Source organism: Hypanus sabinus, chromosome 13 (assembly GCF_030144855.1).
Source record: "Hypanus sabinus isolate sHypSab1 chromosome 13, sHypSab1.hap1, whole genome shotgun sequence".
Taxonomy (NCBI): domain Eukaryota; kingdom Metazoa; phylum Chordata; class Chondrichthyes; order Myliobatiformes; family Dasyatidae; genus Hypanus; species Hypanus sabinus.
In genome coordinates this window covers 101,637,773-101,663,649 of record NC_082718.1, presented here as the reverse complement: position 1 = coordinate 101,663,649, position 25,877 = coordinate 101,637,773, and the positions used below count along the sequence as shown (strand labels likewise).

Here is a 25,877-nt window from a genome sequence, read left to right as displayed (position 1 = left end):
CTCTGCCAGAAAGTCTGATGAAGACAGAAGGTGGCAGATTCAGTTTCTATAACGTTACATGCAACAATACTATATAAAATAGAGCTTTTCAGTTTTAGATGGCCAGGCCTCTCATAATTTTATACATATTCATAGAATTTCCCCTCAGCCTCCTTTGTCCCATTCTTTGATCATTCTCCAAGGCCAAAGCTAAAAGGTGCAGATTTCTTGAAGGCTTTTGTGTAAGCTTTTTAACCAATTTGTAGCAAGCCAAAAAGTACTTGTCTTAGCCTGAGAGAATGATGCCAGTTGAATTCAAAAGGTGACAGGCAGAGAGCATATTAAGGACAGTGATTCAGTTGTGCTGAGCAAACCTTGTTTTCTTTGGAACAACAACTCAGGAGATTCAAATAAAATGTAAAAAATTATGAGACACTTGGACAAAGTGCTCTAAGCACCTGATCACCCACTCTCAGTTTATACAGAAATACCAATGATTCAGCAAACTGGTTTTTTGTCATTCATTAAAATTCACTGAAATCATATTTTCTATTTCACTTTAAACTCACAGGGCACTGTTTCTTGCACTCCCTTTAAATACCCTGGGACCCTCTTTTCCGCACTCCTTTTAAACACAACAGGGTTCATTGAAAAATTAATTATACCACTGTGAATCACTAAAAATGAATTTAAAGTGTTTTGAGGTTTTAAGGGGAGTAATATTCTATAGTCCAGAAAATCTGCCAATGCGACGGCAGAGGCTACAAGATTATGAGTTTTACTGTAACGATTTACTTCCCTTGCAAGAGCCCAGCAACTAGGGGCTATTGAATTGAGTTAATCGATAGAACAGCTAGATGGGGGGGGGGGGTGCTGTAAAAGAAAGAAAAACTACTTCACTCAATAAATGCTAGGGGTCGTAAAACAGTGTCTGAATAGCTCATGGAAGCTTAAAGCCCCAAGACATTTAAAAAGCACCAGTTTGCTCGGTCTGAGATATAAATTGCAATGCCTGTGGGGTGAGAACTGAGAACAACATAAATTCCATCTTCAGGGCCATCAGCATGATGAGCAAATGATTGTGTTCTGTATTGTTAATTTCCATGATTTTGTGATAAATTTGGTGTGATTTGGTATTTAAAAAAACATGGTTAAAAAAGCATTTCATGCCAGCTTTCTGGTAATTCCACTGACTTCCTAATAAGGGTATGGTGGAAGGCTGTAAAAATCTCCCATAGAACTTCTAAACATACAAACTACATGGTTAAATTTAATCTTTGGTCCAACGTACTGATATAAAATGAAAGCTCTGATTGCTGACCAATGTACAATTCCATGTGAACTTTTCTCAGCTAGTAAAGCAGTACACGTCATATCTAGCAGGAGCCATAATAGACTTGAAATGCTGAATCTGGAGCCAAATGCAAACTGCTGGAGAAACACAGCCAGTCAGACAGCGTCTGTGGAAGGTGATGGGCAGCTGACCAGTCCAGATGAAATGACTGATAAAGTTCAGGTTCACTGTGACATTGTAGACAATGTTCCCATTTCAAACTGTAAGGAATTAACAATTAACTGTAGAATTCAGCAACAATGGGGGAACCAAAATAATTAATTGGGCGGCATATTATTGAGTTCACAATTACAGTATCAGAATGATGAATTAGCAGAGAAATTGACCTGCAACATAATTGTGTGCACAGCTGAACAGAACTTTATCATAATCTTTCAATCCCACATGCAGAAGTAAAAGGCAAACTACAAAAAAACACTTAATTGTGCAACCACAATTTTTTCCTTCAATGTGAAATTTCACTATTTTCGATATTATGTGATCTGAATCCATATTTGCAGTCCAAATTTGGAAAATCAGAAATCAGTTTGCTCACATGATAAATCTGAAGTGTAAATGACACCTTTTGTGAAATTAGCAACTCATTGTGATCAGTTAGAAAGATGTGTGCCACAGAATTTTAGGGTACAAATTCTTCAGAACCTACAATACCCATAGGACAGACAATTTATTGAAAAATATCAGCTGCAAATTTAGAACCCTTGATGCAGAGGGCACAAAAATTACAGGAAGTGCAAACTCCTGACTCTTTTGGTAATTGCTCTTGCTTCCAAGTCAGAAGGTTATGAACTTTCAAGTGCCTCACCAGAGACTTAAACATAAATATCTACTCTAACACCCTAGTTAGCAAGCACTGCAATGCCACAGGTGCCAACTTTTGTTTGATATTTCAAATGAAGCTCCATCTGCTCCCACAAGTGAATTTATAGATCCCATGGCATTATTTCAAAGAAGCGCAAGGAATTACCATTAACATCCTGGCCAATATTTATCATTTAATAAACATCACTAAAAGGAACGGTCTTTTTTTGTTGTTTATGACAGCTGGTTCCCATTTTTCATATGTTACAAGACCAGCTACACTTTAAATATAGAAACATAGAACATTTCAGCACTATATAGACCCTTCAGACCATGGTGCTGTGCCAACCTGTTAACCTACTCTAAGATCAATCCAACTCTTCCCTTCTACATTTCCCTTCCCTTCTTCATTTTTCTATAATCCATGGGCTTATCTAGGAGTTTCTAAAATGCACCTAACATATCTGCTTCTATCACTGCCCCAGCAGGATGTTTCATGCACTCAACACTCTCTGTGTAAAGAATTTACCTCTGACATCGCGCCCCCTCCTATATTTTCCTCTAATCACCTCAGAATTGTGCCACCTCCTATTAGCCATTTCCACCTTGGGAAAATGTTTCTGGATGTCCACTCGATCTATGCACCATGTCTTCTTGTACACCTCTATCAAGTCACCTCTCATCCTCCCTTGAGAGAAAACCCCTCTCTCACTCAACTTATTATCATTAAGACATGCTAGCTCCTCTGTACCATCTCTAAAGTTTCCATATTCTTCCTATAATGTGGGTTAACCAGCAATTCAAGGAATTGCAACATTACTTCACACCTCTTGAACTCAGTAACACAACTAATGAAGACCAACTCACCAGGCACCTTCTTAACCACCCTACCAATTTACTCATCAATGTTGAAGGACCCCAAGATCCCACTGTTCCTCCACGCTGCTAAAGATCCTGCCATTAACCCTGTATTCTTTCTTCAAATTCAACCTTCCAAAGTGAATTATTTCTGTCATTTCTGGGTTGAACTCCATATGTTACGCACTAACTCAAGAGTGTTTTGGAAGAAACAGATGTTGAGTAAGGAGTTATATAAATGCAAGTCGTCCCTTTTTCCTTTTTATTCTGTAAAATCCTCCGAGCATTAGCCTGAGTTTAGCCAACCTGAAATCAAAACAATGAATTAAACCACAATTAAGAGCCACTTGATTGTATTAGCCTAGCTGAAATGAAACTTAGATTCTGACGACAAAATTCTAATGCACTGAGCTATCAAACTTATCATATAATATAAACTTTTGGCTAAGATAGCAAGTACATATGAAGCCATGGCAACACACACACAAAGTGCTGGAGGAACTCAGCAGGACAGGCAGCATCTAAGGAAATGAATGAACAGTCAACATTACAACCAAGTCCCTTCATCAGGACTCATCTTACATATGAAGCCATTTTCATATCAGATCAAATTGCTCAATTTTACATTAATTTAAAACATTTGTATTAAAAGATGATCTCATCAGGTAAATCTGTAACAAATATTATTTGGATTAAAGAAGCAGTGTAATTTAAATGATTAAATCATCATTAAATTAGGAAGTAGATCAGATTTAGTGTGTTATTGGACAATATTTACGTAAAATGTAATTGTTTATTTCTCAGGACTTATTGCCATACCATGTGGTGAGAAGGAGGAAAGAATGATATTCGTAGATAGTCTCTTTGGATCAGATATGAAGTTTGGGAATATTTAGTGATCAAATTTCTAAGTTGTTTCCCTCAGCAAAGTTCATAGATTTAGCTGAAGACTTTTATAATCCAGGTTTAAGATGACGCTGCTGAAGATGGGAAACAGCTTGCTGGTGGTGTATAAAGCAATAAATACAACTATATGATTAATGGCAATTTTTGTGGAAAATTGTGGGGAACAATCACTGCAAACAATGAACAGGCGAACAAGGCGAGGCTGATGCGAGGGTCGAGATGCATGGATGCCATGCAAATTCAGAGCAATTTTGAGACATGTTCAAAGAGAAGTGGTCAGAGTGAGATCAAGGCATGTCGAAACGTAGTCAGGATGTGCAAAGGAGAGGAAAGTCAGAGCGGAGGAAATTCGGAGCACATCCACCTAAATCAGGAGCAAAGTTGGATCGATCTAAGCGCTGAGCCTATTTGGAAAGTCAGGTATGGGCTGGAACGTGGCAGCAGGGTTCAGACCCAGTGCATATCAATGCAACAAAGCCCACGTCCTAGTGCGGGGATCGTCCCGATGTTTGGACAATGCCGGGCCAAACGAACTGAAAGGGCTGGGTGTCGGGCCAGCTCTGCTCACTGCTCAGCGACATTTACTCCGTTCTCAGCAGCACTGAAGCTGAGGGTGTGGCCTTCTCCGGGCTTCTTGTCTGCAAGCTCAGTTTTGCTCTGCAGATTGATGATCTGAGGCTGAGTCTATGGGCCTGCTCCAGGCTTTGTGACAATGAACTCACTTCAGCTCTGAACACTGTTGCTTGCTTTTACTGTTTGCACAATTCTTTTTTTCCCTCTCTCTCTCCCTGAATTGGCTGCTTGTTAGTCTTTTTTTAACAAATGGGTTCTTTAGGGTTTCTTTTTTTGTGGCTGCCTATCAGGAGACAAATCTCAAGTTTATATGATTTCTACATACGTTGATAATATATGTACTTTGAACTTTGAAATTAATTCAAATCATGAATAATGCCATTGGAGTAAATTATGGAGAAACTAAGGTTGCTTACTGTTAGAAACATCAGCGATCAGAATGCAGATTTAAGGAAAACCTAGCAAGTCAGAGGTAACATAAAGGGAATTTATTTTTCCCAGCAAGGTGACATGATTTAGAATATACGACGATAAAAGATCCGAATGTTATTTTAAAAGGAAATTAATTTCAATATCAATGGGAAAGAGCAAAGGAATATTACCGATTAGACATCTCTTTCAAAGAACTAGCACAATGATGGGAATGATTTCCTTTGTGATAGAAAGTTAATTATAAGTTACTGTGTACAAAGATTTAAGCATGCTTTCCAATATCCGTTCCCCCCCCCCCCCAATAGTACCAGCTAAATTAAAATAGGTGGACGAGCATAGACATTGTGATTTCAGTACAGGACAGAATAGTCAACCAAAAAACCTAGGAGATGTGGCGAAGTGTGAGATCACGAACTTCAGTAGGAGGAATCAAAACACAGCTCTTTTTTTAAAAAAAAAGTGGAGTGAGACAGCAAATGAGTGAATTTCCAAGGGATCTAGAATCACAAAAGGTTAGCAGACAAGTTTTAGTAATCAAAGTAGGTGCACCTGAAGGATGTGTGTGGAGCAACGACTTTACTCTCTGTGTTCATGACTGTGTGCCCAAGCACAGCTCAAACACCATCAGTAAATTTGCCAATGACACCGTTGTTGGTAGAATAGCAGGTGGCAACAAGACAACATTCTTGTAAGATACTGTAGATCACCCTGACTGAGTGGTGTCACAACAATCTTGCACTCAACATCAGGAAGACCAAGGAATTATTTGCGAACTCCATAAAGTGGAAGTCATGAGAACACACACCAGTCCTCACTGAGTGGTCAGCAGTGGAAAGAATGAGCAGTTTCAAGTTGCTAGACACCAGCATCTCAAAGGATCTATCCTGGGCCAGCACACTGATGCAATCACAAAGAAAGCATGCAGCAGCTTTATTAGGAATGGAAGGAGATATATTATGTCACTAAGTAATGCACAGTAGGGAGCATTCTGACTGGTTGTGTGAAAGATTTGGAAACTCCATTGCATAGGATCACAAAAGGCTGCAGAGAGTTGTAAACTCAGCAAGCTCCATCACAGGCATAACTTTCCCCACCTCAACCTGTCTCGGGGATATCTTCAAGAGGCAGTGCCTCAAGACATGGCATTCATCACAGAGGATCCTTATCATCTGGGACTTTCCTTCTTCTTGTTACTACCATCATGGAGGTGGCATGAGCCTGACAACCCACATTCAATGATTCAGAAACAGTTTCTTCCCCTTCAACATCAGATTTCCTCATTATCCTTTACTTTGTTATTCTTTTTACATTATTTTTGTAACTTATAGTAATTTTATGCCTTTGTACAAGACTGCTACCACAAAACAAAACTTTCATATCATTTAAGTCAGTGATAATAAATCTGCTTCCGATTCTGAAGGCAAAAAAAGATCTTGATCTTATTACAAACAAGTTGAAGTTTAAGAACAGACAGATTTTATTTATGTTATATGTGGTGGTGATGAGGGCACAGGTGGAATACAACACAGTGTTTTGTTCACCTCATCTAGAAAAGCACCTGGTATGTTACATATGAGAAGTGGTCCAAAGGATATTCACCAGGCTAATTCCCGAGATGAGAGGGTTTTCCTATTAAGAGAAGTTCAAAGTAAATTTATTATCAAAATACATACATGACACCATATACAACACTGAGATTCATTTTCTTTGTGGCATACTCAATAAATCCAGTAAACATAATAGAGACAACAAAAGACTACACCAACAGGGCACACAGCCAGTATGCAAAAGACAATAAACTTTGCAAATACAAAAGGAAATAATAATAATAATAATAATAATAAATAAATATTCAATAAATATATTGAACATGAGATGACAAGTCCTTGAAAGTGAGGCCATAGCTGTGGGAACAGTCTAGTGATGGGGTAAGTGAAATGGAGTGAAGTTATCCCCACTGGTTCAAAAGCCTTATGATTAAGGGGTAATAACTGTTCCTGAACCTAGTGGTGTGAGTCCTGAGGCTCCCGTACCTTCTTCCTGATGGCAACAGTGAAAAGAGACCATGACCTGGGCGATGAGGGTCCCTGTTGATGGATGCTACTTATCTGTGACACTGCTCCACGTAGACATGGTCAATAGTGTGGAGGGATTTACCCAAGTTGGACTGGGCCATATCCACTACATTTTGTAGAATTTTCTGTTCAGGGGCATTGATATTTCTGTACAACATATCTATGCAAGATTGTCAAACTTTTAGATGTCATGCCAAATCTTTGCAAACTTTTAAGGAAGTAGAGGTGCTGCCATGCTTTCTTCATAATTGCACTTACAATTATGTCCCAAGATGGGGTACCTGTCTGAGCACGAAGGAACTGTGGTCAGTTCCCAGGATAGGTTCTCTGAAATGGTAACACTGAGAAAGTTAAAGTTGTTGACCCACTCCCCCAATGAGGACTGACTCACAGGACTCCAGTTTCCTCCTCCTGAAGTCAATAATCAGCTCCTCGGTCTTGCAAAGATTGAGTAAGAGGTGGTTGTTGTGACACCACTCAGTCATATTTTCAAGTTTCCTCCTATATGCTGATTCATCATCACTTTTGATTCGGCCTACGACAATGGTGTCATCAGCAAACTTAAATATGGTATCAGAGTTGTGCTTAGCCACACTGTCATAAGTGCAAAGCAGGAGACTAAGCACACAGCCTTGTGATGCACCTGTGCTGATGCAGATTGTTGCTGCCAATCCAAACTGACTGGGATCTGCAAATGAGGAGATCAAGGATCCAATTACCTTGGAGGTATTGAGGCCAAGGTCTTGAAGTTTATTGATTAGTTTTAAGGGGATAATAGTGATGAATAGTGAACTGTAGTTGATAAAGAGCACCCTGATATATGCACCTTTTCTGTCCAGATGTTCCAGGGCTGAGTGAAGAGCCAATTAAATCACCTGTTGTGCTTGTAGGCAAATTGGAATGGATCCCCATCACTTCACAGGCAGGAATTGATATGTTTCTTCACCTACATCTCAAAGTACTTCATCACTGTGGATGTAAGTGCTACTAGACAATACTCATTGAGGCAGGTTACCACATTCTTCTCAGGCACTGATATAATTGAAGCCTATTTGAAGTAGGTGAGTACTTCAGACTGCTGAAGCAAGAGATTAAAGATTTCAGTGAACACTGCAACCAGTTGATCAGCACAGTTCCTTCGTGCTCAGACAGGTAACCCATCCGGGCTGGATGCTCTCTGTGGGTCTACCACTAGCAAGACAGTTTGGGTTGTATATTTTGGAATTTAGAAGAATGAGGGATGATCTTATTCAGACATGTAAGATTCTAAGGAGCCTAGATAGCTTAGATCAGCAATTCCCGGTGGAGGTGGTTACATGCCCTCAGGGGAGATTAGGGGAAATAGAAGTCGTCAAGATTCTCATGGGTGGGGGGGGGGGGTAAAACAGCACTTTAACTTGAGGCATGAGACCTGACCACTGTGTCCTATCTTCAATATCTGAGAGGCATTCCCAGTTTGTGTTAATATTTTATTTTAATTTAGCCCCGTTAATGATAGATAAATACATATGGCGCAATCTCCAAATCTGAAGGCAGCGAGGCCTTGAATTCTAATCCTGCTCAGAAACAGAAACTATAGAAAGTGCGTCAATACAATCTTACATACCTGGAGTATGGTTTTATTCCATTCCCGCCAGATCAGCGACACCACATGTATCTTATTTGTAATACTCTGCTGTCTAATGAAGCCATGAAACCATCAAGATTGTGGGAATACTTCTGTAAAAGACACCCTGAAAAGGCTACTTACAGTATTACTCAGTTCCAAAAGAAGAAGAATGCACTGCCTGGGTCAGTGGTGGAGGCAGATACACTAGTGAAGTTTAAGAGACTACTGGACAGCTATATGGAGGAACTTAAGGTGGGGGGTTATTTGGGAGGCAGGGTTTGAGGGTCGGCACAACATTGTGGGCCAAATGGCCTTTAATGTGCTGTACTATTCTATGTCCTATAAAGGAAGTATTTGAAAAGGGTTGTGCACTCAAGTCATTTGCCAAGAAAGCTAAAAACGACCTTGATAGTGGTCTCATTGCTTCTTGTAACATTTCCAAAATGACGACAAATTGTGGAAAATCTCAGACAACTGGTGAAAGACTAATAATAGTCGCTGTATCAGAAATGTTCACCACTGTTCTCAAAATGGATACCAGTATTTTAAATTCAATTGCTCTGAGTAACAACTCTTTAGCTCATCGTATTGACGAAATGAGTGAAGACATTGAGTATCAACTTTGTAGCACAGAGCTACAAAGAACAGAATTTGGGATACAACTGGATGAGTCAAATGTGCAAGACAACAGGGCAATGTTAATGGCATATGTATGGTTTATCAAAAATGGAAAAGTTTAGGAACAGATCCTCTTTTGTAAAAAGTTAAAAACAAACATCAACAGAGAATCTATCTATGACAAGCTCAAAATGGGTATTGAGGATAAAAGTATTCTGATTACGAACATGATAGCTTATGCAACAGACGAAGCACCATATATGACAGGTCGCCAATGTGCTTTAGTGGCATTTATGGAAAAAGAAATTCCAAGTCTGTTCGCAATCCATTGTGCAATTCGTCGTCAACATCTCACAGCCAAAAACTTCAGCCAGCAACTTTTTTTTCAAACATGACTCTTGTAATATCTGCTAACAACAAAATTAAAGCTCATCCATTAAATAGCAGAATATTTCGCCAGTTATGCCAAGATAATGAAGAGTTTGAATGTTTGCTTCTTCACACTGAAGTGTGTTGGCTGTCAAAAGGCTGCTGCTTAAAACGTTTCTTTGATCATTTTGACACCGTGGTTGAATTTATGTTCAAAGTCAACAAGAGCTTGGGAAATAAGACTGAAGTCATTGAGATGTCGCATACATAGCCGATCTGTATGACAAAATGAACATTTTAAATATGAAACTGCAGAGCAAGAATTTCAATTTAATCCAGCCAAAAAGTGTAGTGTCCACTTCTATCAAAAAATTGGAAAAATATAAGCAAAACATTGGGAGAAGAAAATCCCAGTTTCCCTGCATGGAAAGTATAGCACTCTCTTTCACAGACAGTGATTGTAAGAACACTGCTTGCACCTACAATCACTGAAGAAGGATTTTCAGAATCCATTCACGGATTTGAACAACCTGGAAATTCAGGACTGGGTTACTAACCCACGTTTTTGCAAGGTGGAAGAACAGGAAGAGAGCTTGCAAGATGAAATTATCAAAATTCAGAATGATGAAGCAGCAAAAATACTTTTCAAAAATGTTGGCTTTTGTGGTATTTTGCCACATTGTCATACAAAGTTTCTTGGTCTTTGGAGAAGAGCCAAACTGCTCTTCGTTGCATTTCCATCCTCCTACCTTGTTGAAAAAGGCTTCAGTGCAATGAAACACATACTCACTAAAAACAGAAACTGCTTCGTCATTGTTACTCATGGGGACTTAACGGTTTTTACTGTTACAACTTAAACCAGCTATTTCAACTCTTGCTAAAAGCTATTTTTCTCATGTCAGCATAAGCTAGACATGGTGTTACACTTTGGGGGCACTGGAAAGTATATTGTGCCTAAGATGGGTGTTGGCAAGTGTGAAACTGCTTGAGTGGGTGTTGGACTAAGAAAGGTTGGGAAACACTTGTTCAGATTTTCAGATATTTTCACTACTGGGAGCATCACAAACAAGGTGTCACAGCTACAAAATTAGGGGCTGGTAATTTAAAATGATCTGATTGGAAACTTCATCTCTCAGAAGGTAGTGAATCTCAAGAATTAAGATGTAGATTATCTATGTGGAGTATGAGGTGTTCTTCCTAATGTTTGCACATGAACACGACTCAGCTATAGAGAAGGTCCAGGACAGACAGATCATACTGCGAATGGGAAGAAAAATTGAAATAGCATGCAACTGGGAAACAAAATGGCCAGTGGCCATTGTGGATATAGTCCAATATCCACAATGCAAGCCTTCTGTGCCTAATAAAGTGGCTACTGAGTGTTTTTCCGTGTTCTCCTGCTGCTGTAGTCCGTCCACCTCAAGGATTTAGAGATGCTCTTCTGCACATCACAGTTGTAACATGGGGTTATTTGAGTTACTGTCGCCTTCCTGTCAGCTTGAATTAGTCTGGCCATTTTCCTCTGACCTCTCTCATTAACAAGCCATTATCATGCACAGAACTGCTGCTCATTGAAAGATTTTTTTTCTTTCACACACATTCCCTGTAAACTCCAGAGACTGTTGTGCTTGAAAATCCCAGAAAATCAGCACTTTCTGAGATATTCAAACCACCCAGTCTGGCATCAACAAATATTCTATTGTCAAAGTCACTTAGATCATATTGCTTCCCATTCTGATGTTTGGTCTGAGCAACAACTGAACCTCTTGACCTTTTCTGCATGCTCTATGCATTGAGTTGCCACATGATTGGCTGGTTAGATATTTGCATTAACAAGCAGGTCAACAGATAAACCTAATAAAGTTGAGTGTACATTAGGCCACTTCAGGAGTACTAAATACAGTAGACATGGTTGCAGGAGATTCACATAAATCACTGCCTCAGCTACAGCTAAAAGAGCTGTTTAGATCCTTGGATAACGATAAGGGGGTTTCAGCAGAAACTGGCTGGCTTCAGAGAAGGGTTGGAAGTGGGAAATGAGGGAACCAGGAAATCGCTGAAGGACAGATTCCTGTAGAAGATGGAAGAGGGAGGGAGAAGATATGGCAAGTGGTGAGATCTTGCTGCATCTGGTGTAAATGACAAAGAAAATAAGGAGTAAAAACTAGATAACAAGGAATGATGAAGACTAAAGGAATTCTACCTCTATTTTGATTGGAAGAAGATGGGATAAGTCTGAGAAGCAGAGGAAATCAACCACTGTAGAAGGGAAGTCACATTTCTTTTAAAATGGGCAGATTTCAGATGAGCTTTTCTTGGAAGCAAGTGCAGTAGAGATGAAGAAACCTGGAAAAAGGGAGGGCATTCCTTAGGAGACAGAGTGGGAAGAGATTACTCTAGGTAGCTGTGGGAGCCAATGGGTACATGATAAATGCAAATTGTTGCAAACCACTGTTTTTAATAATATTTCAATAAGATTTGTACTTTTTAAACAAACTCATGTATTTTTCACACTCACTGGCAGAAAGTGGTGCAGCAGCTAAACTAATGGTTTATCACTGTTCTGATTTTTCATTGGCTAAGTAACTGCACATTACCCATGTAATGCAATTGTTTAAATTATGTAGCCTATCGAAGGAACTTCCTTTATCTTATCTATAAAAGGGATAGATTTTTCAGAAGCGCTATCTTTATTCCTTTGTGTTACACCCCTCAGCATTAATTCATCTCTTAGTGTCACTTTCAACTCTTTATTTAGTTTGTTTAGTGCTTGTATATGTGCTTGCACTCAAACATAAACTGAACTCTTGGAACCAAGACTGCTTGCCTAAAGATCAGAAATTAAATGGCGATCCAACAATTTGGCAGCAGGACGTGGATTGATTACTTTGAGGGGGAGAAATGGACTAGGAAGGATAAGAGGTAAGACATTCCCCCATTTCTTAATTGTCCAAGAATAAATACTTTCAGTACATGGTTTAAAGGGAGTTTAAGAGTGAGCAGTATCACGGTTGTCCAACTTGAGTCAGGCTGGCATAAATTATTGGAAACCCAGAGTCTGATATAGTCATAACGGAGTTGTATGAGTTTTTGGACAAGAGGTTAACAAAGTTTTAAGATATCGGACAGATGTTTGTTTGGTTGTAACCTGATACAACAATCACAATGGGTTTGTGAGTTTTGTGAGATTTCTGATGTCTAAATTGAAGAGTACTCCTTAAGATCGAATCTAATACAACAGCCAAAGCTTTGAAAAAGACTGATGGGTATCTTAAATTCCTAGCTGAGAGAAAAGGTAATTGAAATCTTAACCGCTTATTTACGTGATGTATTTAAACGTGATACTGTCGGTAAAGAAATACAGAAAAAAAAAATGTGCTAGTGATGCTAAGGCCAGTGAAGACTGGCTTATAAGTGATGCTGAAGCAATGTGTTAGAAGATCAAAAAGACGTGGTCACCAACTAAAAAGACAGCTAGGACGCTGGAGCCCTAACGGAGCTACGAAGGCACGAGCACATTGATTTGCAAGTGCAGATTGATACTCTGAAGTACGAATGCGCTGATTTAGAAAAAACGCACAACATGCTAAAAGGGTGGTATGATAAAAATAACAAATCAATGGGAAAACAGATCTCTGCATTGACGGAATGGGTTAAAAGGCAACATGCAAATTATGTCCACATGCAAAAACTCTATTCGGAGTTGCAAAGTGGAAATCTGCGCGGCATCAGGCAGATCTTCAACAGTTCGGCTAACCTAGTGGACCGTGTTAATGGTGATGTCAATCATGTTGAAAGGCAACCAACACAAACAGTGACACCTTTGGAACTCCAAGAAACTGCAAAGAGATGATGACAAAAATGAGGTAACTGGTCTGCAAGCCGTGGCAAGCCTTGTCCCAGTAAAAACTAAGGGTGAAAACACAAGACTGATGATGGAGAGTATAAAAGGAAGCAGGAAACTTGTCATCAACCACCAGGTTCAGAAATAAAACCTATAAATGATCCAGGGAAGGCCTACATCCTAAACAAGGAAGCTTAAAGACTTGGACTGAACTTCAACAATTTCAGAATACTGTATATAGAAATTACATGCACAATGAAGGTATTTAAATTTTAGCTACAATGCTAACAACTCAGCAAATAAACCAGTTAACATGGTGAGCTGAAGATAGCATAGGAGAGGATAAACAGAACTTACTAGCTGACTGATTGCAAGAAAGTGGTCAATTGCAAACAAAAGCCTTTAGAGGGCACTTCTGAATATGAAGACCGCTACGGGAGTGTTTGGCTCATTTACTCAGGAGTCCCAGGAATAAACAAAGATAATATCAAAGAAGCTCTGTATGGCCCTCTCAGGTCAACTTTCATGGATGTTTTGAAACCAGATGCTGCCAAAATGGTGAAGCTAACAAGAGCAAATTGGAGTGAAACTACAGTGAACTGGTACAAGCTACCAAACAGCTTGGAGCAAGATTGCAATGTCTGAACAAGATTGGTACAGACGGGCCAACGTCTCCACCTGCTAAACAACAGAATAAGTGGAATTGGATATGCAAATTCCATGGTAGAAGAGGACACTGGGCTGGATTTTTTTGGCATAAGAAATCAACTTCACCAGAAGGACAATACCCTCAACAGCAAGCTCAACCCCCTACCTCACAAGGTAAGAAAAATGGCTACAGTTGCAAATGTCAAAGCTGCAAAAATTACTTTACTGAAGTGCCAAGGAATACATTTCATTGGAAATGTTTGTTAAGAATTATGTCGACTAATGAACATTGAATGGTCTTTTCACTACCCGCATCATCCAGTCATCAGGACAAGCTGAAAGAATGAATGGCATCAAACAACAACTGAGTATCACAAGTATCATGGTCCACAGCTCTTCCTTTGGTTTTATGCAGCAGCAACACAATCCCAAACAAGAAAAAAAATTGAGTCCATTTGAAGTGGTGACTGGATGACCTATGTTATACCAGAAGACCCGGATCTCAGAGAAGCTGATATACATGATATGTTAGATAGTTTAGTTGATTCTTGTACAAAACTAACACAAGCTGTTCTGTCTGCTTCTCAACAGATTTCTGCTGCTTGGAGTGGTCCATCAAAGGGAGAACACACTTTGATTCCTAGCCAGTGGTCCTTAGTCAAGAAACTGCACAAGGAACCCCAGGACCTCAGTCCTTACCAAGTACTGTTAATTACCAATCCAGCAGTTAAGGCAGAAAGCAAGTGGATACATGCCAGCCACTGCAAGCAAGCTAAAGTGACTCCAGATTAAGAGAAGTACAGTAGGAAGACTTAAAGCATGAATATAATTATTAGATATTTTCATAAGATCTATACTTTTTTTACAAACTCGTGTACTTTTCACGCTCACTGGCAGAAAGCGGTATAGCAGCTAAACTAACAATTTATCATCTTTCTCATTTATCATTGACTAAGTATTGGCACATTACCTAACGTGATGTAATTGTTTTCATTCATCACCATCTAAGGACTTTTCTTTATCTAATCTATAAAAGTGATAGATTTTTCTGAAGTGCCATCTCTATTCCTTTGACTTACTTCCCTCTTGAGCACTGGTTTTCAGCTCTTTATTTAGTCTACTTTGTATCTGTATGTGTTTTTGTACTCTACAGTAAACTGAAATCTCAGAATTAAGACTGGTTGCCATTTTTGACTCCTGGAAGAACCCTAAAGATCAGAAATTAAACAGAGATCCAACACAATGAACAGCATTCTGTACATTCCCAAAGCAAAAGCCGTGTATGGACTAGGAGGTTCGTAGTCTGCTGAGGGCTAAATCTGTGGCATTTAAGTCTGGTGACCAGGTCTGTACGAGAAAACCAGGTATGACTTGCAGAGGGCTATTTCAAGAACTAAGAAACAATTCCAAGGGAGGTTAGAGGCAATGTCGTATGCACAACAACTCTGGCAGGGTTTGCAGGTCATTTCTTCCCACAAGTGATGCTTCACTTCCAGATGAGCTCAATGACTTTAATGCTAACTTTGAAAGGGAGAATAAAACTACAGCTATGAGAATCCCTGCAGCATCTGGTGACCCTGTGATCTCTGTCTCAGAGGCCAATGTCAGGCTGTCTTTCAGGAGAGTGAACCCTCACAAGGCGGCAAGCCCCGATGAAGTATCTGGCAAGGCTCTGAAAACTTGTGCCAACCAACTAGCAGTGGTATTCAAAGACATTCTCAATCTCTCATTGCTACAGTCAGAAATCCCCTCCTGCTTCAAAAGGGCAATTATACCTGTGCCCAAGAAGAGCAGCACAAGTTGCCATCAGCTATCATCCAGTAGCACTCAAATCTATGGTGATGAAATGCTTTGAGAGAGTGGTCATGTCTCAGTAAGGACGTGGGAGGTCCGCAATTTGCCTATCACCACAATAGGTCTACAGTAGACACAATCTCAATGGTTCTCCATGCGGCCCTGCATCACCTGGACAATACAAATACCCACGTCAGGATGCTGTTCATTGACTACAGCTCAGGATTTAACACCATCATTCCTACATTCCAGATTGAAAAGCTACTGAACCTGGGCCTCTGTACATCCCTCTGCAACTGGATCCTCAACTTCCTAACTGGGTTGGAAATAACAGCTCCGCCTCACATGCGAAGAGGACGTTAGGAGAATACAGGGAGACTTGGATAGGCTGAGTGAGTGGGCAGATACTTGGCAGATGTCATTCAATGTGAATAAATGTGAAGTTATCCACTTTGGAAGCTGGAACATGAGGGCAGAGTATTGTCTGAACGGTGTCGAGTTAGGTAAGGGAGAAATGCAAAGGGACCTAGGAGTCCTAGTTCACCAGTCAATGAAGGTGAATGAGCAAGTGCAACAGGCAGTGAAGAGGGCAAATGGAATGTTGGCCTTTGTTACAAGGGGAATTGAATACAAGAGCAAGGATGTTCTTTTGCATTTGTACAGGGCCCTGGTGAGACCACACCTGGAATATTGTGTACAGTTTTGGTCTCCAGGTTTAAGGAAGGACATTCTGGCAATTGAGGAAGTGCAGCGTAGATTCACTAGGTTGATTCCTGGGATGGCAGGGCTGTCTTACGCAGAGAGATTGGGCTTGTACACGCTGGAATTGAGGAGATTGAGAGGGGATCTGATTGAAACGTTTAAGATAATTAAAGGATTTGATAGGATTGAGGCAGGTAATATGTTCCAGATGTTGGGAGAGTCCAGTACCAGAGGGCATGGATTGAGAATAAGAGGTCAGTTATTTAAAACAGAGTTGAGGAAGAGCTTCTTCTCCCAGAGAGTTGTGGAGGTGTGGAATGCAGTGCCTCGGAAGACGGTGGAGGCCAATTCTCTGGATGCTTTCAAGAAGGAGCTGGATAGATATATGATGGATAGGGGAATCAAGGGATATGGGGACAAGGCAGGGACTGGGTATTGATAGTGAATGATCAGCCATGATCTCAGAATGGCGGTGCAGACTCGAGGGGCCGAATGGTCTACTTCTGCACCTATTGTCTATTGTCACTAATAATCAATACTGGCACACCACAGGGATGAGTGCTTAGCCCACTGCTCTACTCTCTCTACACCCATGACTGTGTGGCTAGGCATACTGTAGCTCAAATGTCATCTATAAATTTGCAGATGATACAACCATTGTTGGCAGAATCTCAGATGGTGATGAGAGGGCGAACAGGAGCGAGATATACCAACTAATTGAGTGGTGTCATAGCAACAATCTTGCACTCAATGTTAGTAAGACCAAAGAGCTGACTGTGGACTTCAGAAAAGGTAGAACGAGGGAACACAAACCAAACCTCACAGAGGGATCAGAAGTGGAGAAAGTGAGCAAATTCAAGTTCCTGGGTGTTAATATCTCTGAGGGCCCAACCTGGTTACAACATATTGATGCAGCTATAAGGAAGGAACGACAGCAGCTACATTTCATTAGGAGTTTGAGAAGATTTGGTTTGTCACCCAAAACACTTGAAAACTTCAAGTACAGATGTACCATGGAGAGCATTCTGACTGGCTGGTATGGGTGGGGGGGGGGGGGGGGGAGAGTGGCTACTGAACAGGATCAAAACAAACTACAGAATTAGTCAGCTCTTTCTTGGGTACTAGCCTCCATAGTATCCAAGACATCTTCAAGGAACGGTGCCTCAAGAAGGAAGTGTCCATCATAAAGGACACCCACCACCCAGGACATGCACTCTTCTTCCCCTTTGCCATCAAGTTCCTAAATGGACATTACCTCACTACTTCTATTTAATTTATTTCTGTTTTTGCAGTACATTTTTATTTAACTATATATATATGTACACACACACTTACTGTAATTCAGTTTTTTCTGTATTATCGTGTATTGTATTGTACTGTTGCTGCAAAGTTTACAAATTTCACGACGTATGCCAGTGATATTAAACCTGATTCTGATTTTGAGCTTGCCTCCTGAGACAGAGAGAAAGATCCAGAAAATGGAAAGTAGTTGTGAAGGTGATAAAATTTTCCAGTTCATCAAGGGTGCAGGAAACAGCATCTCCCTAACCTTGCCCTACCAGACTATTGTCTATCTCCCATCGGCAATCCACCAATCACTCTGTGAGCCCTGTCTCACCATTCCCTTTTTATGCTGGCTATCTTCACTTTCCACTCAGCCATGATGCAGGGTTTTGACCCAAAGTGTCTACCTTTCCTACCCCCAAAGATGCCGGCTGACTTACTGAGTTCCCCCAGCAGTTTGCTCACTGCTTCAGATCCCTTCATCTGCAGTCTCTTTCATCTCATTAAAGCCAGTCTAATCCCACTCTCTCTCTCATTCTTCATACCCATTAATATTCCATCTAGTTAAATTTAATTACCATCTCGCTTAAATCTGTGCAAACAATCTAAGAGCATTGCAAGGTGACCCCTACAGCAAAACTGGCCCCAAGTTTGAGGACCCCACTCCGACAGCACCTGCTTCTAATGCTGCCACAGTGCAACTGACCCCTCTCTTCCAGAACCCCTAGTACTATGTCACTGACAGTTCTCTATTTCCCCTACTCTCGTCTGTGGAACCTGCTGCTGCTGCTGCTACTGCTTCCACTGCTTCCTCCATGGACCCACCAAATGGAATTTCAAGGACTGCAGGAGAAATACAGTAGGTTTGAGTGTGTTAGCAAATGCTTCTGTTAAATTCTGTATTAAACATGAATTCTGTGCCATATGCGCTCCTGTCAAAGAGATGAACCTTGAATCCTTGATCAAAGAGGTGGGAATCAGGAGGGTGTCTTGCACACCTAGTAATCTAGGAAGGCGAAGACCAAGATATCCAAGTATTGGGAAAATAAAGCTAAAATGCTTCATTTAGGAACTTGTTTCTCACGTGTCAGGGCAGAGTTAGAAGAAATAACACTAAACTCAATCTACTAACAATTGGATTTCTAGACATGAGCACTCATTCACATATCTTACACCTTACATTCTCTTTCATCTTTTTAAATATAGCAGATGTATCATGCACAATAAGACCATAAGACAAAGGAGCAGAAGTCAGCCATTCAGCCCATCAAGTCTGCTCCACCATTTCATCATGAGCTGATCCAATCTCCCCTTTAGTCCCATTCCCCTGCCTTCTCATCATAACCTTTGATGCCCTGACTACTCAGATACCTATCAATCTCTGCCTTAAATCTCTCCATTGCTGCCCGTGGCAACAAATTCCACAGATTCACCACCCTCTGGCTAGAAATTTTTTTTCGCATCTCTGTTCTGAATGGGCGCCCTGCAATCCTCAAGTCATGTCCTCTCGTACTAGACTCCCCCACCATGGGAAACAACTTTGCTACATCCACTCTGTCCATGCCTTTCAACATTCGAAATGTTTCTATGAGGCCCCCTCTCATTCTTCTAAACTTCAAGGAGTACAGTCCAAGAGCAGTCAAACATTCCTCATATGTTAACCCTCCACCTACCTTTGTATCATCAGCAAACTTAGCCAGAAAGCCATCTATTCCATAATCCAAATCATTGATATACAACGTAAAAAGAAGCAGCCCCAACACGGACCCCTGTGGAACACCACTGGTAACCAGCAGCCAACCAGAATGGGATCCCTTTATTCCTACTCTCTGTTTCCTGCCAATCAACCAATGCTCTATCCATGTATGTAACTTTCCCGTAATTCCATGGGCTCTTACCTTGTTTAGCAGCCTCATGCACGGCACCTTGTCAAAGGCCTTCTGAAAATCCAAATACACACATCCACTGCATCTCCCTTGCCTACCCTACTTGTAATTTCCTCAATAAGCTCAATAAAATTCTTTCTTCGCACGCAGGAAAAGATGGGAATCAACCACCCCCTACAACAGCGAACTATGAGTGGGCTCTACCAGGACCACAGGTCAAGTCACCTTAAAAGGAGATTGTTTGCAAATATCAGATAGTCTGGCTAACTGGATCTCATCAACGATTACAGCAGTGCCACAGTGATTCTGTTTCACATGAATGCCTCCCAAAAAATGCAAATAATTAATGATTCCTTCAAAAGTATAAGTATTGGGCTTGTTACAAATACTCAAACCTGATTTCCATCACACAGTCCACATTGTGTAATTGCATATGCATCAGTCAATGAGTGAAGGGGGTGTAGGAAACATTACCTGCACACTGTGAGACAACAGATGTGCTCCAAATATCACAGACGTATATGTAAGGTTCACTATAAAGGTGAGGTGTATTTCATGATTGATATTGTGTTCCCACTGTCCTCAAAAACATGCGCTACTAAACCAAGTTTCAACACTAGTAATTCTATAAATTAAATTTTCAAAGTTTACTTCTTATTTGAAGCATACTTAAGTTTTTTTGTGTTCACAATAAAAATCAAATGAAAATAAAATTAAATTAAAATAGAATTTCTTTTAATTTCTAATGTGAAAAGATCAAGGTTTGCATAAATTTGTTATTTTGGTACAATCCTGAGGAGAGCTACCAGCGACATAAAAGTCAGTCAACCTAAACTTACCTCAGAATAAAATTACTATATTAGAAATGTCAAAACTCCTCATCAGATTATACCACCATATAAATTTCTTTTAAAAAAACTGGTGGTCCTGTTTTCTTTTGTTTTTATTTCCCATACCAAGGGGGATGAATAATTATTACCAACCACAGCTATAAATACTCCTTAAAATGAAGTCCTGAAGGAACCAAGGGCCAACAGTTCAATTTGGACTAAGGTTTGATTGATAAGCCAGTCTACCAATAATACCACAAATCAATCCTTTAAATTACGTCAGGGGTAATAATTCAGCTGAATTATTTTTTCTCCCCTTTTGTGAAAGACCACACGTCAGCACTTTAGGCTTCTCTGACTGTGGGGTTACAGGAAAAGCATTCCATGAAAACTCACCAAAGGAACTGGTATCTATCATCCACCGCACCATGTTAACAGGGAAATAGTCACTCTACTGTATATGGCTATGACCTTTAAGAATAACGAAACTCTTCATTTTAATCTACCGTCAAAATATTTAACGGTCTTCCATCCACCAATGACGATTTTTATTACACTAGACTAGCTGGAAATGTGTAGTATTTTTAGAAAGATGTGAAGCAATATCCTTAATATATCCATACAGATTTTTGACAAAATTTACAACTGAGTGGTGTCAATGTTCAAATAAATGCAAGCAGGGTTAATTTAAGTGAACAACAGTACTGCTCTAGGTCTACCTATACAGCGTGCAGAGCAGTCCGAACACGACCCGGCCTCATTGCGTCATTTTCATCTGCGTGTATATTCTGGTCACTACGAGTTCGTAACCATGAAATACAGCGTGGAAACGCAGCCGAGTTCTAACCACACTTTATAACACATACTATGCAACCTTTCAAGAAGGGCTCTTTCATTCGACATTTGAAATGAACTTGCTGCAAACTGATTTGCATGTGGAAAATGGTCCCCTACCCGCACTTACTCACATTTTAGGTCAACTGCTGTTAATTCCTGAACTTCTCACCCAATCTACGTTTAACCGCAAAAGTTGTTTTGAAAAAGGTGACAACGCAGGACTCCAAACTAGTCAGCTTTATCAGTCCTACTAATAATACAGTACCTCAAAAGATGCATATTTCATCAGCAACCGTTTACTCTGCATTTGTATCACAAACATATACCGAAGGTAAGTTTAAATGTCACATACTTTTATTAATATCAGTATTTAAGATTCACTCTGGATCCACTGTGTTGAAGTGGTTTTGGACTACAGTTTTTAAACAAATAAGATTAAGATTATATTTTCTTATGGAATATAATATACATGTTCCGTTTTCTTTGAAAAATCAGATATTAATTTACCCTCAGAATTATAAATTTCCAAAATATAATTTCGATCGCTTGCTTTCCCTTTCCGAGAACAAATAAAAAGATCGTGAATGGTTTAGATCATCTATCACATATTACCCTCTTCCAAGTTCAAATATTTGCACGGATTTCTGCGATAAAAACCTGACAAAATCACGTTGCGTGTCCAACATTTCACACAGACTGTTCTATCCAGACTGTGCAATACCTCAAGTTCTCCGAGGGCTCTATGGTGAACAGCAGATGTCGCCATTAAAGCGAAGAACACGGTGCCCTGAGAACCTCAACATACCTTGGGAAACTTAAAGATCTGAACAATATATTAACTGTTCTTCATCTTCTATATTTTCCAAACAAATATTGTTCGCTGTTATGAAATGGGCCTCAAAAGTGATGACATAGTTCTTAATGATGCTATGTACGAGACAATCCAGCGCCCAGAAACAATGCACTGTCAGAATCGTAAAGCGATCGCGTTTTTAGTACAACCTTCAGAAACACCTAATCAACAACATCAGATATAGTCGCCTCCAACATAAGAAATCTTTTCCCTAATGTAAGCGTTAATTTCCGATAGGCATGCATTAGCTGTAAGCATTTATTTCGATATAAAGGATCACTGAAATGAAGTCTGAAGTTAACTTCAACATCGTCCATTCGAACTGATACCCTGCCAATTTTTATTAATTTGGTAATTTTGCCACATTTCAGCTCAGAGTTTAACAATATTCCAAAACTGTGCCAAACACGATGATTCGCAACTACTGAAATAAGTCATACTTAAACAGTGTAGTCATTTGAATCTCTGTGAAGTTAAGACCCCAAAATTCCCCACCTACGAATGAATTGGTCCCAGCCATGTGCTGTACAGAAAATGACAGAGGCGGTTAATAGAGTGCAATAAAAAAGAGGCGACGTGTACACTACCATTGATTATTAATTATGGTCATGTAACATTTTCCAACATTTTGAGTTGTACATACGTAAAAGATCCCTTTAATCGCCCATGTTTATTCAAATTATATCACGTCCTTCGCACGAACTACGAAGCAAAACGTGAAATGCTGGATTTCTTAAATCGACACATATGTATTCATTTTTTAAACCATTCGGACTAATATAACACGGAACCCACCACCTTTTCAGCACCTGCAGAATGCGCAGACTCACTTCATCTGCTGCAGCTCCTTAATTTATTACACTGCACACAACACCATTGTATATAAACAAAATACAGCAGGCACCCAGCTTGCAGCCAGCGTCTTTTATATACCTCAGCTTTCCGTCAATTATATATAATGAAATGCAAATTGTAAATTATTGTTTTGGGAGGACACTACCATTTCAATTTATCTTCATAAATTTCCTTACCTCCAGTGTTCTTATTTCTTTTTGCGTAAGGTCATTTGATGTGGCACATTTAGTCCTTAACCCTTCCAGACTGGAGATGCTGATGTCTATCATATTTTGGACCAATTCACATTGCTGCAATGCTTTTTGGACAGTTAGATGTTGCTCTTCGCTCTTTGTCTTATTGTCTTCATCCATGACTGCAAATTATTATAATATAAATAACATACAGCAAGACTGAATAATAAATCTGAGGGAATTATATATAATTTTCAAATGGACTCCATGCGGCTAGGTCGAGTTTGATTGGAGAAAGTGGCCAGTATTAGTTCAGCAGCTTGTGGTCCTGATGCTATGGAGAGCAGTGCTCTTCGGCTGCAGGTGCTTGTTGTCGCCGTTCCCAACAGCTTGCACCGGGGAGCTTTTTCTCCACCGACATCTTGGTTGTCAATCAAGAGGGAAGGGGAGGGGGGCAGTGCGCCAGCTCTCGCGAGATAAACTGAGAGAGAAAATGCTACAAATCTCTGTTATAGCGAAAGAAAACTTACTATTAAAATTTGTTGTTCATAATTTGGCTTCGTCCTGTCCCGCTTTTCTAGTTTTTAAGTACAAAAGTATTGGTGTTCATCAATTAGAATGTCATTTAGAACAGTTAATACGCCACTTTGCTAACGGTATCGGATGCATTTTTGAATTCCATATCGGAATTAAATAAAAGCAAAGAAGTGGTTTGACATCCATCTTTTCTGTATTTCTAAAAATGTCCTACAGGATATTCCTTAAAAAGGAAACAAATATATTGGATCGCCGATTTGCCGGACACCCTGAAAGCCCACGCTACCTATGTCATTATGCAGATAGATGTATCGAATTCACCTGTGATCATCTTTGAACATCTGTACAGTATTTCTAGGAAACATTTCCTCAAGTGATTAAATTATATGTTTACAATATAAAAATGTGAAAATTAGTATCTGGATTTATTTTGTTCTCATGAACTGAAGATGACAAAGAAGGTTCGTTTTCTCTGTGCAGTTTACATGTTGTAAGTGGAGAATGCCCTTGTTAGGTATCTGTAATGAGAACTATGTTCATTTATTATGTTATAAATGCGTTAGCACATGCGTTACCACATCGCAATGTTTAGTATTTGACTTTCTATGACAGTATTGAAAGGAAAATTAAATTTGATGGCATGACATTACACACTGGATAATATGGGCGTAGGATTCTAGATCAGTTCACATATTCACTCTATTTGTTAAAAACTTCGAGAACGTGCTCGCAGTTTTTGTTTTGAAAGTTATTTCTCTGAAATAGGCATGATGTTATGATCAGTATTTAGTGCCCGATCCTTACTGTTTTGATACTTGTGCAACGATGTAAGTCATTTCAACGGGTATTTTGTGAATCATTTACACTGAAAGATTGCTTGAATCACACCAATGGCCAACTTTGATATATCAGTTAATTGCTCACATATATATTAAGTTGCATTCAAATTTATAACCATTTAACATATAACCATATAACAATTACAGCACGGAAACAGGCCATCTCGGCCCTTCTAGTCCCTGTCGAATGCTTATTCTCACCTAGTCCCACTGACCTGCACTCAGCCCATAACCCTCCATTCCTTTCCTGTCCATATACCTATCCGATTTTACTTTAAATGATAATACAGAACCTGCCTCTACCACTTCTACTGGAAGCTCGTTCCACACAGCTACCACTCTCTGAGTAAAGCAATTCCCCCTCATGTTACCCTTAAACTTTTGCCCCCTAACTCTCAACTCATGTCCTCTTGTTTGAATCTCCCCTACTCTCAATGGAAAAAGCCTATGTCAACTCTATCTATCCCCCTCATAATTTTAAATACCTCTACCAAGTCCCCCCTCAATCTTCTACACTCCAAAGAATAAAGACCTAACTTGTTCAATCTTTCTCTGTAACTTAGGTGCTGAAACCCAGGCAACATTCTAGTAAATCTTCTCTGTACTCTCTCTATTTTGTTGACATCTTTCCTATAATTTGGTGACCAGAACTGTACACAATACTCCAAATTCGGCCTTACCAATGCCTCGTACAATTTTAACATGACATCCCAACTTCTATACTCAATGATCTGATTTATAAAGGCCAATATACCAAAAGCTTTCTTCACCACCCTATCCACATGAGATTCCACCTTCAGGGAACTATGCACCATTATCTCTAGATCACTCTGTTCTACTGCATTCTTCAATGCCCTACCATTTACCATGTATTTCCTATTTGGATTATTCCTACCAAAATATAGCACCTCACACTTATCAGCATTAAACTCCATCTGCCATCATTCAGTCCACTCTTCTAACTGGCCTAAATCTCTCTTGCAAACTTTGAAAACCTACTTCATTATCCACAACACCACCTACCTTAGTATTATCTGCATACTTACTAATCCAATTTATCACCCCATCATCCAGATCATTAATGTATATGACAAACAACATTGGACCCAGTACAGATCCCTGAGGCACACCACTAGTCACCGGCCTCCAACCTGACAAACAGTTATCCACCACTACTCTCTGGCATCTCCCATCCAGCCACTGTTGAATCCAAATTTAAAT

At 39.8% G+C, this 25,877-nt stretch overlaps 1 protein-coding gene across 1 annotated transcript in view; it reads right to left on the bottom strand.

Annotated features, from left to right (window-relative positions):
- Positions 1-23,460, bottom strand: part of ksr2 (kinase suppressor of ras 2) — a 365,555-nt gene extending 342,095 nt beyond the window's left edge. The window contains exon 1 of the mRNA XM_059986939.1: positions 23,284-23,460. Coding sequence (XP_059842922.1) covers positions 23,284-23,460 — 177 coding nt within the window. The remainder of the gene's footprint in view (positions 1-23,283) is intronic.
- Positions 23,461-25,877: the final 2,417 nt, after the last annotated feature.